Source organism: Crinia signifera, chromosome 5, assembly GCF_055691185.1.
Source record: "Crinia signifera chromosome 5, ASM5569118v1, whole genome shotgun sequence".
NCBI lineage: Eukaryota > Metazoa > Chordata > Amphibia > Anura > Myobatrachidae > Crinia > Crinia signifera.
The window spans coordinates 31016508-31033429 of NC_139221.1; the positions used below are offsets into that span (position 1 = coordinate 31016508).

General features: G+C 45.4%; 1 protein-coding gene across 2 annotated transcripts in view; it reads right to left on the bottom strand.

Moving 5' to 3' along the window:
* The window catches only part of CTHRC1 (collagen triple helix repeat containing 1), a 32863-nt gene that overhangs the window by 6689 nt on the left and 9252 nt on the right, over positions 1-16922 (bottom strand). The window contains exons 1-3 of one of the 2 annotated variants that reach the window (XM_083186201.1): positions 16116-16367; positions 9760-9981; positions 5501-5717 (exon numbers count right to left, since the gene is read on the bottom strand). In XM_083186201.1, the coding sequence (XP_083042327.1) occupies positions 5501-5717; positions 9760-9981; positions 16116-16190 (514 nt within the window). In that variant the 5' untranslated portion in view covers positions 16191-16367. Of the gene's footprint in view, positions 1-5500; positions 5718-9759; positions 9982-16115; positions 16368-16922 lie in introns of those variants that run through there. The other variant, XM_083186200.1, reaches the window with a different exon arrangement.

Sequence of the window (16922 nt, forward strand, 5' to 3'; positions counted from 1 at the left end):
TGATACAACTGGGCAGTGAAAATGAAAAATTACATTTTTTTACACAAAAATGCAGTTCTGGCTCAAAATTTTTCATTTTCAGAAGGTATGAAGGAGAAAAAGCACCCCAAAATCTGTGCCCCAATTTCTCCCGAGTACGGCAATGCCTCACATGTGACCAAAAAATACCAGTTGGGTGCATGGCAGGACTCAGAAGGGAAGGAGTGATTTTTGGATTTTGCGGCTCAGATTCTGGTGGAATGAATGGTGGGTGCTATGTGGCATTAGCAAGACCCCCGAAGCACGGTGAAATGATGAACCTAAAAATCCATAGATGTGTGGTATATTTTAAAACACTCCTTTATACATAGGCCGGGTTTGTCGGGGCAAGTGTCACACTGGAAAATAGTTTGCTTTCTTATTCCCTTTTTATAGCAAACTTTGCACCTTTTTTGTGTCCTGCCCTTTTTTCCAGTGGAGGGGATTTCATCAGGAAAATGCTGCCCTGGTACAATACGGGGGCCAGTACTAGAAGTACTGGGGCCCTCTGCCTGCTGGTTCCCAAATACTAGGCCCTTTATGACTTCCTCTTGAAAGTGCATAAATGTCCCCCTCTGGCCGGTAGAACGGAATAGCACGTAAGCGTTATACAGTGCCATCTGGATGATATACACGGCCAGCTTCTTGTACCAGATTTTTGTTTTCCGCAGGGCACTGTACGGCTTCAGTACCTGATCTGAAAGATCCACTCCGCCCATGTACCTATTGTAATCCAGGATACAATTAGGTTTGGAGGTGTGGGTACTGGTACCTCGTACAGGGACGGAGGTGGTACTGTCTCCGTGAATTGTTGTCAGTATAAGGACATCCCTCTTGTCCTTATATTTGACCAACAACATATTTTCGGTGCATATTCCCCTGCTTTCACCCCTTCTCATTACTTGGGCAATGTGCGTTTTTGGGAGGCCTCTTTGGTTCTTGCGCACAGTACCGCAAGCTGCTGTACCTCTTGAACCAAGGGCCTTAAACAGGGGGATGCTGGTGTAAAAGTTATCCACATAGAGGTGATAACCTTTATCCAGGAAGGGGTGCACTAAATCCCAGACAATTTTTCCACTAACACCTACGAGGGAGGGGGGGCATTCTGGCGGTTCAATTCTTGAATCCTTCCCTTCATATACCCTAAACCTGTGGGTGTACCCTGAGGTGCTTTAACACAGCTTATACATTTTTATGCCATACCTTGCCCTCTTACTGGGAAGGTACTGGCGGAATTTAACCCTTCCTTTAAAATGTATAAGGGACTCGTCTATGCAAATGAATTTATCTGGGATGTACATCTCTTCAAATTTGGCACTGAAATGATCAATGACCGGCCTGACTTTGAATAGCCGGTCAAAGGTGGGATCATCTCTGGGTGGGCACTGTGCATTATCGTTGTAATGCAAAAATTTAAGGATCGTCTCAAATCGAGCCACGGGGCATGGCCATACGGTAAAATGGGGTGCTGTACAGAACATCTGTACTCCAATATTGCCTAATTTCTGGCTTTTTTACTATGCCCATATGAAACACCAGACCCCAAAACGTCATCATCTCTACTGCATCTACAGGGGTCCACCTAGAAAATGATGACGTGGGGTTTTGAGCAATAAACTGCTGGGCATATAAATTAGTTTGGTCCACAATTAAATTTATAAAATCATCAGAGAAAAATAATTTGAAAAAGTTAATTTCTCTGAGACCTGTGGAATCAAATTGGATTCCTGGCATGGCCAAAAACTCAGGAACCTGGGGCTCAAAATTGTCTGGTGGTGGGGTCCATACGAGATCAATTATTGGGGGGGGGTCTCAGCTGCTCTACGGGGGCGTCTTTGAGGGGGTCCCTCATCACTAGAGGAGGAAGAGGAGCTTAAGATGAATCCTTCAAATTCCCCGCTTGCCTCACTGGCTGTGTCAGAATCAGAGGCAAGCATGGCATATGCCTCCTCCGCTGAATACATTCTTCTGGATGACTGGGATGACATTTGGGATGACATTTGGGATGACATTTGGGATGACATTTTTATTTTTGTGTTACTGGTAGTGAAATGTTTCAACACGTGTATAGTGTAGGGGGGGGGGGGGGGGTACAAACTTTATTTCAACCCGGGGGGTATGTAGTGTGTAGTGTGTATGTAGTGCAGAAAAAAAAAAATACTTTATACAGGAATTTGAACCCAATTAAAAAAAAAAAAAATTGAAGGGGTTAAAAAAAAAAAAAAAAAAAGCTCCTGCGCCAAAAATTGAGCACAGATGTTGGTCAGTAACGTCCGTCACTGAACAGCGCTCAAAGGCAACAGGAATTTGATAAAAAAAAAAAAAAAATAGATCAACCCTGTGCCGAAAAAGCTGATCAGTGATGTACGTCACTGATCAGCGCACAGTGGCCACAGGACACCCACAAAATCACAGTGTGTGTAAAAAAAAAAATTAAAAAAAGACCCACAGCAGCCTCAAAAAAAAAAAAGGTGATCAGTGATGCAACACTGATTACCAGTGAGGGGCAGCAGGTGCACAACCTTTGGTGCAACTGACAGTGCAACTGGCAGCAACTGACAGGTATATATATATTAAAAAAAAAACCCTGCGCCCCCAAAAAGTTGCTGATCAGCACAGATATACTGATCAGCACAAAAGGGGGGGTAGCAGACACAAAATATACACTCTCTATCACTCTCTGTCACTATCTCTCTCTATCTCTCTCTATCTCTCACTATCTATCACTATCTATCACTATCTATCACTATCTATCACTATCTATCACTCTAGGACACTGCAGCAGCAGCACTGACAGTTAAATGTATAAAAAAAAACCTGCACCCCCAAAAAGGGGGGGTAGCAGACACAAAATATACACTCTCTATCACTCTCTGTCACTATCTCTCTCTATCTCTCACTATCTATCACTATCTATCACTATCTATCACTCTATGACACTGCAGCAGCAGCACTGACAGTTATATATATAAAAAAAAAACCTGCACCCCCAAAAAGGGGGGGTAGCAGACACAAATCTCTCTATCTCTCACTATATATCACTATCTATCACTATCTATCACTCTATGACACTGCAGCAGCAGCACTGACAGTTATTTATATATAAAAAAAACCTGCACCCCCAAAAAGGGGGGGTAGCAGACACAAAATATAGCTCTCTCTGTCACTATCTCTCTATCTCTCTCTATCTCTCTATCTCTCTATCACACTGCAGCAGCAGCAGGAAGTCCCAAGAAGTCAGATCCAGGAAGCGTCCAGCACGCTACAAGCAGTGATCAGGTAATCAGGTAAGGTATTTGCAAGGATCAGGTAAGTATTAGCAAGGATCAGGTCAGTATCACGGCAGATAGGCACGGTGACCGCTCTGCACGCTATTCCAGACCGGAATGGCGTCTGCAGCGCAGTCACCGGTAGTCTAAATGTCGCGCCTTGGCTGTGATTGGTCCGTGGGTCCCACGGACCAATCACAGCCTTGGGGGCAGGTGGGGTGAGGGTGGGGTGAGGTGTCATCGTCACCGATGACCCCCTCATGCCCGGCGGTGATTGACACCTGTGTTACCGAGCGTCTGATTCGCTGGTAACACAGGAAAACGCTGTGAATGGCTGTTCACACTGAACAGCCAATCACAGCGATCGCCGACGGGGGGGGCGACATCGCAGCCCCCCCTGGGCATGCAGGGACATGTCTGCTGTCAGGGACAGCAGACATCGTCCCTCTGTCACTGCGTCTCGAGACGCAGTGACAGTTTAAAGTCATGACGTACATTTATGCCATGTGTCGGGAAGTACATCCCGGCCATGACGTAAATGTACGTCAAATGTCGGGAAGGGGTTAATAGTTTAGGCCAATGGTGAATACTTTTGCCATCGATGGTAGAGAATCAGGTGTTTTGCTGCTATCGATGGATCATATCCACCCAATGTTTTTTTTCTTCCTGTAACGTGCCTGGACACAGAGTACAGCTCCACCCCCTGAAAATGCAGAGCCTGCCCACATGTCCTGATTGGCCTTTGGGACAGTCAGTGAAAGAACAGGGATGACCATCAGTGGATGAAATCATCAATGGTCTTCTATTTTATTGGTTGCAACCCTCAAATGGCCACTTACCATTTAAACCTCAATGTAACAATCAACAAGGTGGGAAAGGGTGCCCAGAAGGTAGCATCTATCACACATCCTTCTTTATGGCCCTGATGCCTTCAACATTATTTCAGGTAGTATTTTTAGACCGGGTCATGATGATGTCACATAAAGTTTACATATGTCCTGATTTTTATGACTTCTGTGAAAAGACTCGTTATTGTACGAAAGGTGTTTGACTTGATGTGGATGTAGATTGGGGGCATGGTCCAGTGTCCGATTGGGAACTAAAATCTTGTAGATGTGTCCTGACATGGGCAGCATCAGAGGTATCACATGCCATGTAACCATGGCAGCATCACTTGGGGCCAAATGTAATAGGGTGTAAGAATCAGAAAGTGAGAGATTTTAGGAACGTTTGCCCATTTTTTTTAAAGTGGCAATCATTTACATTCTTAAAATAAACCTGGTTTTGTCATGTGAATGATTGCCGCTTTAAAAAAAAAAAAGGGGGGGGAAATCTCTCCAAAAATCTCTCACTTTCTATTACATTTGGCCCCTGATGTCAGAGTTGCTGTACTGCAGATAAGGAATAACAGAATGAATGGGGACAATGCAGTGTAACCTATACATGTTGGCCTACTGGAACTGTGGGCCCTCTGTCCAATCTGCCTACCAAACCTCATGCCTGACAAACCTGTCTAGAATGGGGCAGAGTGACGGAGACCCCAAATGCTCGGGGGGAATGTTAATGTGTAATTGTGTCTGACAAGTCTGCATTAATGCAAGATAACTTTTTAATTGCTCTCCTGTTCATTTCATTTTAAATTCAGGCTGAAGCATAAGTATTATATATGTGTATATATCAGGGTTGCCTACCCTCCCAGAATGGCCGTGAGGCTCCCAAAAATCAGGTCCCCCTCCCAGCCCTTCCCAAAGGTGGGCAACCTCCTCGGACACCGGCAGCCCCCACCCTCACATCTCCCCTGTGGCAGTGTTAATTTCCTAAGATGCAAATTGTTTCATTTAGCCCCGCCCTCTCCTCAAAGACCCGCAAATTGCGGGATTTGCAGTACTGAATGGCGGGACTGCTGAGCGATCTGAGCAATGTAGAAAGATTGCACAGTGACCTGTCAGTGTAGTCCGGTGAGAACACTGGCCGTAACAAGCGATTATGGATTTATCTGGCATGCTGGATATTAATCGCTGGACAATAACGACAAGCAGGGCCACACATCGCCATCACTATGGCCCCTACACACGGAGCGATGTAGGGGCATTTCCTGAGTGATCTAGTGAGATCACTAAGAAAATGCTCTGAAATTGCCCCACAGGCATTGATCATTTCAGTCTTAAGAATCACAGGATAAATGGCTTGACGTGTAACCATCCTCATTCTACCTGTAGAAGTGCGGTGGATGTTTATTGTAGAGTTGAACTCCGCGCTGCCTTGGTCCAGATATATAATGGCCTCTATAGGGAGTGGGCCGGCGCACTCTGCCCCATTGAAGGTGAAGTACCAGCGCTGACAGCAGGCTTGCTTACACTTCAGGCGCAGAGAACCGCTGAACACGACTCTCAGAGCGCTGTGGGAACGCATCTTGGTGAACGTACATTCCTTGGGAGAAAAAGAAAGAATAATACATCCTCAGAATGGCCGGCCGGGGGTGTGTGTGTGTGGGGGGGTGTTTAACATTCTTATTCTCACAGAGGGCCAGATGCACGAAGCTTCAAAAGTGATAAAATGGAGTGATAACCAGCCAGCCAATGAGCTCCTGCCTGACATTTTTCAAACCCAGCCTGTAACATGGCAGGTAGGAGCTGATTGGCTGGCTGTTTATCACTCTCCATTTTATCATTTTTGAAGCTTAGAGCATCTGGCCCTTAATGATCTAGAGACAGACAATGTAACACAAAATGATTTTCTTGAGCAATATCTCTGCAGAGCAACATAGGATCATGAGATTAGAACAAACATATGAAATATTGGCCTGTGGATCTCAGAAAGTGCTCATTGCATCAGTAGTCATGCTACGCCATAACTAAATGCAATATGCATGCAAAATGTGATACATGAGAGATCCTGCCTCTTGCCTTCAGGATACAGTAACTGGTACTTATAATCCAGCAGACCAAACTCAGATAAACTGTCCATATGTTGCGGACCTGGGGCCTGATTCAAACCTGATCGCTAGGCTGCTCATTTTCTGTGTGTGCTTTTTCATGTGGGGTCTGATGGTGTGCCTTGGCAATTTCGATATCTTGTTTGGTGAGCCACAATTTAGAAAAGGTCAGGACAGGCCAGCAGTCTCCTCATCGTTGTTCAGAGAATGGGTTTCCAGATGTTTTCGCCTGCTACAGGCATATCATGGAACTTCATAGCTGTGCCTAAACTGGCATCCCTGTGGGGATTTATTTATTTTCAGTGGAAATATCTGGCCTGAACACGTGCCTACCTCAGGAAATGGTTTATTATGATGAGAATCCATATTTTTTACCTCATAGTGGGCCAGATGCACTAAGCTTCAAAAGTGATCAAATGGAGAGTGATAAACAGCCAGCCAATCAGCTCCTGCCTGACATGCTACAGACTGTGTTTGAAAAATGTCAGGCAGCAACTGATTGGTTGGTTGTTTATCACTCTCCATTTGATCACTTTTGAAGCTTAGTGCATCTGGCCCAGTCTGAGGTATAGGTTAAAAAAACTGAGGGGCAGTTGTATTAAGCCTTGGAGATAGATAAAGTGGAGAGAGATAAAGTACCAGCCAATCAGCTTCTTACATATTCCAAACACAGCCTGTAACATGGCAGTTGGCAGCTGATAGGATGGTGCTTTTGTTCAGGATGTAATGGGAAACGATTTTGGTCCGCATTTGTGAAATGTTCTATTTTTTTCCGCAATAGCCGGACATTTTGCAAAGTCAGCCACTGTTACAGAGTCCGAGTCCCTGAAAAGTCAGATGTTTTCGGCTCTGAATAAGAGCATCCAGAAAATGTTGGGACCAGATATTTTGCCCATTTTAAACATGCAGCTTTTTTTTATTGGGGATGGGGGGGGGGGAGGGGGGGAGTTGAGTTGTACTTGGCAATGTTGTATATCAACAAGTGCACGAATACTGCACATTTGCAAGAAATAAACATTTTTAAAATGATTTCTAACCTTAAAAATAAAAAAAATAGGTACATGTGTATTATCACGGCGCCAGGCTACGCTACATTGTCAGCATAGCCCAACCGATGCCTAGTATAGTCAGCGTAGTGACTTTGCGACAGCCCTGCATAGTCATTGTAGTGTCCCCGTCAGGCAGCTAGTCACCATACTGTCCCCGGGAGCTGCAGCTCTGTCCCCGGCTTCCCTGGCAAGCCTAGTGAGCGCCTGTCACACAGCGCCGGTAACCACCAGATCCCCTGCGCTGGCGGACACTAGCGGAGAGGGGATCATGCGGGCACTGGCACAGAGGTGCTCCATCTGTCTGAGATGCAGAGCATCTCAGACGCTTGTGCGTCTCAGTAAGTATTGCGGCAGGGTATGGCAACCCTGCCCATGTCTGCTTCAGGGAGACGGACAGGGTTAGGGGTTCGGTAGCCGGGGGAGCGGTGCAATAAAGGATGCATTTGCCAGTGATCCATATTACATACTGGCAAATGTCTACATTTCAACCCCCCACTATCGACGCCAGCCCAAAACTTGTTCATACCCCCACTATCCACGTCGGTGTGGAGTTGCTGTTATAAAGTGTGGCGAGTGTAGCGAGCCACCGAGCCCGAAGCGTGGCGAGTGGACACGGATTACTTGACGTGTATTCCGCCTCCGCTCGCCACACTTTATAAAATCAACTTCACACCGACGCGGATAGTGAGGTTATGAACAAGTCGAGAGGACATCTACCGCGCCAAGCTTCGGGCTGGCGTGGATAGTGGGGGGTTTTCAGGAACACATTCACACCTGTCATGTCAGGCAGGTTAAAATGGTCAGTGGTTCCCACACAATGTAATAAGCGCTGACTGACTACACTAACTACGTAAGCTCCGGCTAGCCGCAAACAGGCGGGAACAGATACTGGCAGGGAGGCCTGACTGACTACACTAACTACTTAAGCGAGCCGCGGGAACACTACACTGATTCTGACAGGAATGCTGACTACGCTGGCCATGGGAACACTACACTGATTCTGACAGGGACGCTGACTACGCTGGCCATGGGAACACTACACTGATTCTGACAGGAACGCTGACTACGCTGGCCATGTGAACACTACACTGATTCTGACAGGAACGCTGACTACGCTGGCCATGGGAACACTACACTGATTCTGACAGGAACGCTGACTACGCTGGCCATGGGAACACTACACTGATTCTGACAGGGACGCAGACTACGCTGGCCATGGGAACACTACACTGATTCTGACAGGGACGCTGACTACGCTGGCCATGGGAACACTACACTGATTCTGACAGGGACGCTATGCTAACTATGTAATGGGCGCCGTGCTATTACTCAAGTACCAAAAAATATACTTTGATCTCTCAAAAAAGGTACTGTACATTGCTAGGTGAATAGAATGCCCAAGCAGCTTCTGCTGATTAAAATAATATGCAGCATGCCTATATTCTGTGTGTAATTGCAACATCATCTGCATACAGAATGTTATGCTAAAGTGTTTTCCTGCTGAACACTGTAACATCATTTCATATGCAGATACAGCCAAGGCATGCCTATATTCTTTGTGTAATTGTGGCTCCCATTACATAGAATTATTCTACTATACGAGTATTATATCCATTTGTATTTGATTGCAAATTAGCATGGGGCGTTTTCTCTTTCTGTCCGAGGGGCGGCTATATTCTCGCAGTCAACTGCAACTAAGTGATCAGATGAGCGATCCATGGTGAATTAGGCCTATACTGTACAATTATCTGTCCAGACTGTAGATGTATGACAAATTGGCCAGATAATTGTATAAAGTATGGCCAGCATTACAGAGATTGCTTTATCCAAACAATACTAATGACATAGTATTATTAATAATTATATATGTATTATATACATACAATTATTAGACAGATCGCAACCGATTTTTTTTTATTGATTTTTTTATCGCAGTAAAATGTTAGCAGTGCCTTCATTGCGCTATTATGGGGTGTGAAATGGATTCAGCCTTACGACCAGATAAGATGATATTGGATTAGATATTGTCTAATTTGGTCACTGAATCAAACTTTATTTAAAATCCAATTTTTGTTAAATCTGTATTAAATGACATCAAATAAATGTATATTTTATGGCAACAAAACCTGTTTTATGTTCATTGAGCACTTCTCAACAGGAAACAGTATCGTATAATTATATAAAATGATTTACTGAATGCGCTATACTACAGTATGTGCGGGGCCTGGAACAGCTGTTTCTAATTATAGGTAAATGTTTGGCCATATGTGCGCTATTTGTAGATGAGGCAATTGTTTGGTGAGTTATTAGGCGCTGATTTATTAACATTATTTTTGCCAAAGTAATGTGAAAAGGGGCGTTTCCCTGACAGGTGGTAGTAACCCTAGAAAAGGGGTGTTTCCCTGACAGGCGGTGGTAACCTTAGAAAAGGGGTGTTTCCCTGACAGGCGGTGGTAACCCTAGCTGAAGATGTAGGGGAAATGCTTACCGCGATTTTCCCCAGGTCTATGCCATAGTTGAGAGCACTCCAGGCGCACTGCTTGAAGTTCGGTGTCCAAGACTCTTCTATGCTCTCCCTCATGCATTCTCCTTTTTCACCCTTCCCACCATCACGTCCAGGAATTCCAGGTGTCCCCGGGATTCCATTTACTCCCGGAGTTCCGTCTCGGCCAGGAAGACCCATACTGCCTTGCGTGCATAAGCCATTGTACTGCGGAAATACAGAGAATGGTGACATATGCGTAGCCATATATTTTCATATTGAACATGCTCATGTTATAACTCAACCATCGCCTATTAAATCCTATGGGGTAAGTTTACTAAAGCTTATAAAAATGAAAAGAGGTGATGTTGCCCATAGCAACCAATCAGATTCTATCATTTTCTAGGATGCAATAGAGAAATAATAGATAACTAGTAACTATGCTAACCACTAGAATTGGGGATCTTAATACTACACTAGCCACCAGAATTGGGGATCTGATCACTATGCTAACCACCAGAATTGGGGATCTGATCACTATGCTAGTTACCAGAATTGGGGATCGGATCACTATGCTAACCACCAGAATTGAGGATCTGATCACTATTCTAGTTACCAGAATTGGGGATCGGATCACTATGCTAACCACCACAATTGGGGATCTGATCACTATGCTAACCACTAGAATTGGGGATCTTAATACTACACTAGACACCAAAATTGGGGATCTGATCAGTATGCTTAACCACCAGAATTGGGGATCTGATCACTATGCTAATTACCAGAATTGGGGATCGGATCACTATGCTAACCACCAGAATTGGGGATCGGATCACTATGCTAACCACCAGAATTGGGGATCAGATCACTATGCTAACCACCAGAATTGGGGATCGGATCACTATGCTAACCACCAGAATTGGGGATCTGATCACTATGCTAATTACCAGAATTGGGGATCGGATCACTATGCTAACCACCAGAATTGGGGATCTTATCACTATGCTAACCACCAGAATTGGGGATCTGATCACTATGCTAACCACCAGAATTGGGGATCTGATCACTATGCTAATCACCAGAATTGGGGATCGGATCACTATGCTAACCACCACAATTGGGGATCTGATCACTATGCTAACCACCAGAATTGGGGATCTGATCACTATGCTAACCACCAGAATTGGGGATCTGATCACTATGCTAACCGCCAGAATTGGGGATCGGATCACTATGCTAACCACCAGAATTGGGGATCTGATCACTATGCTAATTACCAGAATTGGGGATCGGATCACTATGCTAACCACCAGAATTGGGGATCTGATCACTATGCTAACCACCAGAATTGGGGATCTGATCACTATGCTAACCACCAGAATTGGGGATCTGATCACTATGCTAATCACCAGAATTGGGGATCTTAATACTACACTAGCCACCAGAATTGGGGATTGGATCACTATGCTAACCACCACAATTGGTGTATTTTATCAACACACCCTGTACGTTACCTTGTAATTTTTTTGTTTTGTTTGCTATGTACGGCGCTGCGGACACTTTGTGGCGCCTTTTAAATAAACGTACTACTACTACTACTATGCTAACCACCAGAATTGGGGATCTGATCACTAACCACCAGAATTGGGGAACTGATCACTATGCTAACCACCAGAATTGGGGATCTGATCACTATGCTAACCACCACAATTGGGGATCTGATCACTATGTTAACCACCACAATTGGGGATCTTAATACTACACTAGCCATCAGAATTGGGGATCTGATCACTATGTTAACCACCAGATTTGGGGATATGAGTACTATGGTAACCACTAGAATTGGGGATTTCATAACTACACTAACCACCAGAATTGGTGGTCAGCTTACTACACTAGTCTCCAGATTTGGGGATATGATCAGTATGGTAACCACAAGAATTGGGGATTTCATAACTACACTAACCACCAGAATTGGTGGTCAGCTTACAACACTAGTCTCCAGATTTAGGAATATGATCACTATGGTAACCACTAGAATTGGGGATTTCATAACTACACTAACCACCAGAATTGGTGGTCAGCTTACAACACTAGTCTCCAGATTTAGGAATATGATCACTATGGTAACCACTAGAATTGGGGATTTCATAACTACACTAACCACCAGAATTGGTGGTCAGCTTACTACACTAGTCACCAGAATTTGCGGTCCGATCACTGAACTAGTCCCCAGATTTGGCAGTCTGCTTGCTACATAAGCCACTAGAATTGGGCATTAATAATCACTATTTGGCATCTATTTTATACACTAGTCAGTATGATTGGAGGGGTCACCTTACTATACTAGTAATCAGAGTTTGGGGGTATTCTTTAATACTGTCTACCCTTTCCACTAGAATAGTTTATAATAGTCTATAAAGAATGGCATTTGGTCTGTTTTCTACACAAGATGTGTGCTGTGTTTTGTAGACTAGCCACTAAATACCAGGTATACATTTAGGCATATAGCCGCAATTGTTTTCATTGTACGTATACTTTTGAAATAGACCCTCAAAATAAATTTTGGGTACTTGTTTCCTATCTGGGGGCCCAGGTTTTCTACGTACGGCACCGTAATGAAATCGGATCGCATCGGATTTGGTACTCGATGATGTACGATGGTATACGATGCGATGCGATCCGATTCGATTTCCCATAGGAAACAATGTGAAATGGCTCAATTTAGCCAAATTATCATAGGAACAATAGTAAATGGGCCAAAAACACCCCTGAACATTGAAATGTCCCCCCAAAAGTAGTTGACGCCACCCCGCCATCAACGTGAACCCGAAGCGTGGCGAGCGCAGCGAGCCCGCGAGGGGCGGCGGTACGCGTCCTCCGACCTTTTCATGCCCTACTATCCACTAGGGCGTGGAGTGAGAATAGAATAGTGTGGCGAGCGCAGCGAGCCACCGAGCCCGAAGCGTGGCGAGCGCAGCGAGCCCCGCGAGGGGACGCGGATACCTTCACAGTTATACGCGTCCCCTTGCGGGCTTCCCAGGTGTCCATGGCGACGCGGACACCTGGGAAGCCCGCGAAGGGACGCGTTTACCTGTGAAGGTATCCGCGTTCTCTCGCGGGGCTCGCTGCGCTCGCCACGCTTCGGGCTCGGTGGCTCGCTGCGCTCGCCACACTATTCTATTCTCACTCCACGCCCTAGTGGATAGTAGGGCATGAAAAGGTCGGAGGACGCGTACCGCCGCCCCTCGCGGGCTCGCTGCGCTCGCCACGCTTCGGGTTCACGTTGATGGCGGGGTGGCGTCAACTACTTTTGGGGGGACATTCCACTGCTCTGTGTGTTTTTTTGGGGTTTCTGGCCCATTTACCATTCTTCCCTATGCTGATTTGGGTAAATTGATCCATTTAACATTGTTTCCTATGGGAAATCGAATCGGATCGCATCGCATCGTTCAATATCGTGTATGTGTATTTGTGGTATCCGATGCGATGCGATCCGATTTTTATACGGAGAATAGCATGGTGCGCAATTAACTTAGCGGGCGCCCAGATAGGAAACAAGTACCAAATTTTGCTACAAAATCTGGTTCCACCTCCATATGCTTCAACCATGTGTGTCTGCCCTACTCTTATAGACTGTATGTCCTGACAAGCAGGTTTCTCATTCCCCCATTAACTATTCCTTTTCTTATCTACCCTATCAACTACTTCCCCATGATATTCTGTGGGCCCCATAATGGCTATCTATAAAGGTGGCCATACACTGGTGTGACTTCTCGCAGCAGTACATGGCCATCCGATCCCCCTTCAGCTGCCTGGGACCTTCCCGAACGGCATGCAGTGCTTTGACATGTGATCTAGCCGCTGCTGGGAGGCGGTCTGAGTAGGAGGTCAGACGTGCAGCAAGTCCGCCCTCCCATCCGCACAGGGTCACGCATCGGATTGGATGCAAACACCCCCGATTTGGCCATTTTCACCCGACTTCTCGGCCCGACCCGTTGGAATCGGGTGAAAAGTGGCCAAATCGGACTAGCGTATGGGGTCTTAAAAGTACTAAAACAACCTTAACATTGCCGCAGTTCCACTGCGTGCCTTGTTATCGGTACTCTTTCCCGTTTATTGGAATTCTGTATAAATGAATGAATAAAATAAATGTTCTCAATGCTCGTAGGAGGCCCACAATATGCAAAGTGTGATGTTATAATCAGTCTGTCCTCACAGAGCTCCCAGGTCTATACAAACGGTTCCAACCAAAACACAGACCCTGAACACTGAGGTCATTGTGACCCCATTTCCCTTACTAGTCACGCTTTCTAGCGATTGATGGAAACTGTTGATTCTACCCTGAAAGCAGGAGGTAGGCGGAAATACCTGGGGTTGTAAATTCCAGCCTGAGCTGGAAAATGTGAGTCAGAATTGATGAAGAGAGCAGTTATGTCTGTTAGAGGGGAGAGCAGGAGCTGGAGCCGTACTCTCAGTCGAGATGTGTAAGTGTAACTCTATACACTAGCTCCTGCCAGAGAGACCTTTCATTTACTGTAAGCGCTCTATAGCCGGATAAATATGTCTGCTGAGATCGCCTGCAGACATCTCTTCTACTTGGCCAAGTCCTTTCACTGCGTACAATCAGCCAGACTTTGCAGAAGTCCTTGGTAAACGATGAAAGGAGTCACTAGCCAAGAAGAGGCTGAGACACAGCACACTGATTATTATCCTTTATTTATACGGCGCCACAAGGGATCCGCAGCGCCCAATTACAGCGTACACAGACAATTAGGCAAAACAGTGACTTACATTTGTATAAAATAGAGGACAAGTACAGGGTACATAACCATAGCTTCATCAGCAGAGGACATTGGAATAAGTATCCAGGTGGCAGAAAACACAGGATTTGGTTCCATCAAAGATGGTTAAGTCAGAGAAGGAAAAGCACATGAGAGAAGAGGGCCTTGCTCGTGTGAGCTTGCATTCTAAAGGGGAGGGGCAGACAAACAGGTGTGGCACAGATGGGGTAGACCATAAGCATGTAACAGAGCATTTAGGTTGAGATTTGGCTGGGTTTGGTGAAGAAGTGGGTCTTGAGAGCCCGTTTGGATATTTGTAGGGAGGAGGAGAGTCTGAGGGAGAGAGGTAGAGAATTCCAGAGGTAGGGAGCAGCACGTGAAAAGTCTTAGAGGTAGGAGTGGGAGGAAGTTCAGTTGGCAGGAGAGGCGGCATGCATTAGCAGAGCGGATTAAGGGCAAACGTTATTTTACAGTTTTATTTTCGAACATTTTGTATAAGACCAGACTGTGAATCGAACATGACATATCGGGTCATTCCTCGAAAGATCTCATTTTTGGAGATACCACCAATAACGGATGATCTTCCTAATGTACTATGCAGGTATTTGAGCAGCCGCAGCCCTTATAGTTTTACCAAGTGTAATTACCAAGCTCCAGAATGTGAAGCATTATAGTATATACACAACTGACAATGGCCAAATGAGTGCTTATTACCAAACAATTAAATTGTATTATTATTACATTAAATAAAAATGTAATAATAATAATAATAAAAAAATTATAACTCATGCTGAATTAAGCCCATTATCTTTTTCATCTATCTTGCAATTAGATGTATGGCCACTAGAGGGTGCTGCATTTACTGAAAAGAAAAAGTAACATCAAACAAACTATAAATAAATATATAAAGCAAGCTTATCAACTACACGGACACCACTGCATACCTCCCAACTGTCCCGCTAAATGCGGGAACGTCCCGGTTTTTGGGGACGTTCCCGCGTCTCTCCCGGGGCCGCCATTGTCCCGCGGTGGGGTGGGGGGCAGTTGGAAGTCCACCCCAGTCTGAAGAGAATAGACGCTGTGCAGTGCGTCGAAAAACGGGGGCGCAGCCTCAGGACGCATCATCCCGCGAGGCCATGCCCTTTTTTGCAGACCACGCCCTCTTTTAGGGCACGGCACGGCTAAGCCGCGCGTGTGTCTCGACCTTCACAGATGAAAAGTTGGGAGGTATGGGTCAGCCCTGGATGGGGTACCTAGGGGAATGGGGACCCCCAATAAAGGGTACCCCCAAAGCTTCACCTGTCCGGGGCTGTCCCCGCCACCCCTGGGCTGTGGGTGGCAGGCTGATTGTTTTGGTGTAAAAAAAAGAATAAAAAAAAAATACATTGGTTTTTACAGTAGAACTACAAGTCCCAGAAGGCCTCCCCCTGCATGCTGGAACTTGGAGACCCACAAGTTTCAGCATACGGTGCATTAATGGGCCCGCTTAGACTTGTAGTTCTTCTGTGAAAACAATGCAATAAAAACAAAAAACCACAGAAAAGCATAAATTTAAAACACACTAACACACATACTTACCATATCCACATTCCTCTGACGGAACGGCTCCTCCTTCATACGAAAGTCCCAGGGATTTCCACTGACCTCCGTCATGGGGACTCCGCTCGGCTCTGACTGGCTCTAAGCGTTTCCATTGAGATGCCTACAGCCAATCAGGCCTGAGCTTATCCCTGATTAATCATTGTCAGACCTTGAATCTTGCTCCTTTCCACCCAATAGGGGGTCAGGCAACGTCACGTCAATATTTACAATTTAAGATGTCTCACAGTAGACAGTTATTATTTTTGCTAGATGAGGCGGTGGCCATTTTGGGAGGGACATTTTCAATAGTGGCAGACGTTCCAGACTGCGAATGAGGCCAGAGGGAAAGCGGGGAACCCCTGACAACGAGCAGGTACCCGGGGCTAAGGGGGTGCCGGAGCCTGAAAGTTTTACCAGTGGCAGGACACATTGATAATAGGTACACCACTGACTTTAAAGACATTTATGACATGTACAAGGCAAAATCATGTGTATAGTGTGTGCCTACACAGATCCACAAATCTTAATAAATGGACTTATGTCCAACTGATAATTAGGGCATATATATATATATATTAATCTTGCACATAAATCATACTTGCTTACTTTTGAAAACTAGTTTCAGGGAGATTATAGTTGGTAGTAGAATTTTGCACTGCGCCCCATTGAGTGGGCGGGTCATGCTTCCCCCAAAGGGGTGTGTCTAGTTCCATATATGGAGAGATTGTAGAACGTGGCACCTAAAATCTTTTAAAGCAACTTATATCCAAATGTAGATAAGCCCCAAAGCAGTTAGTAAGAGCT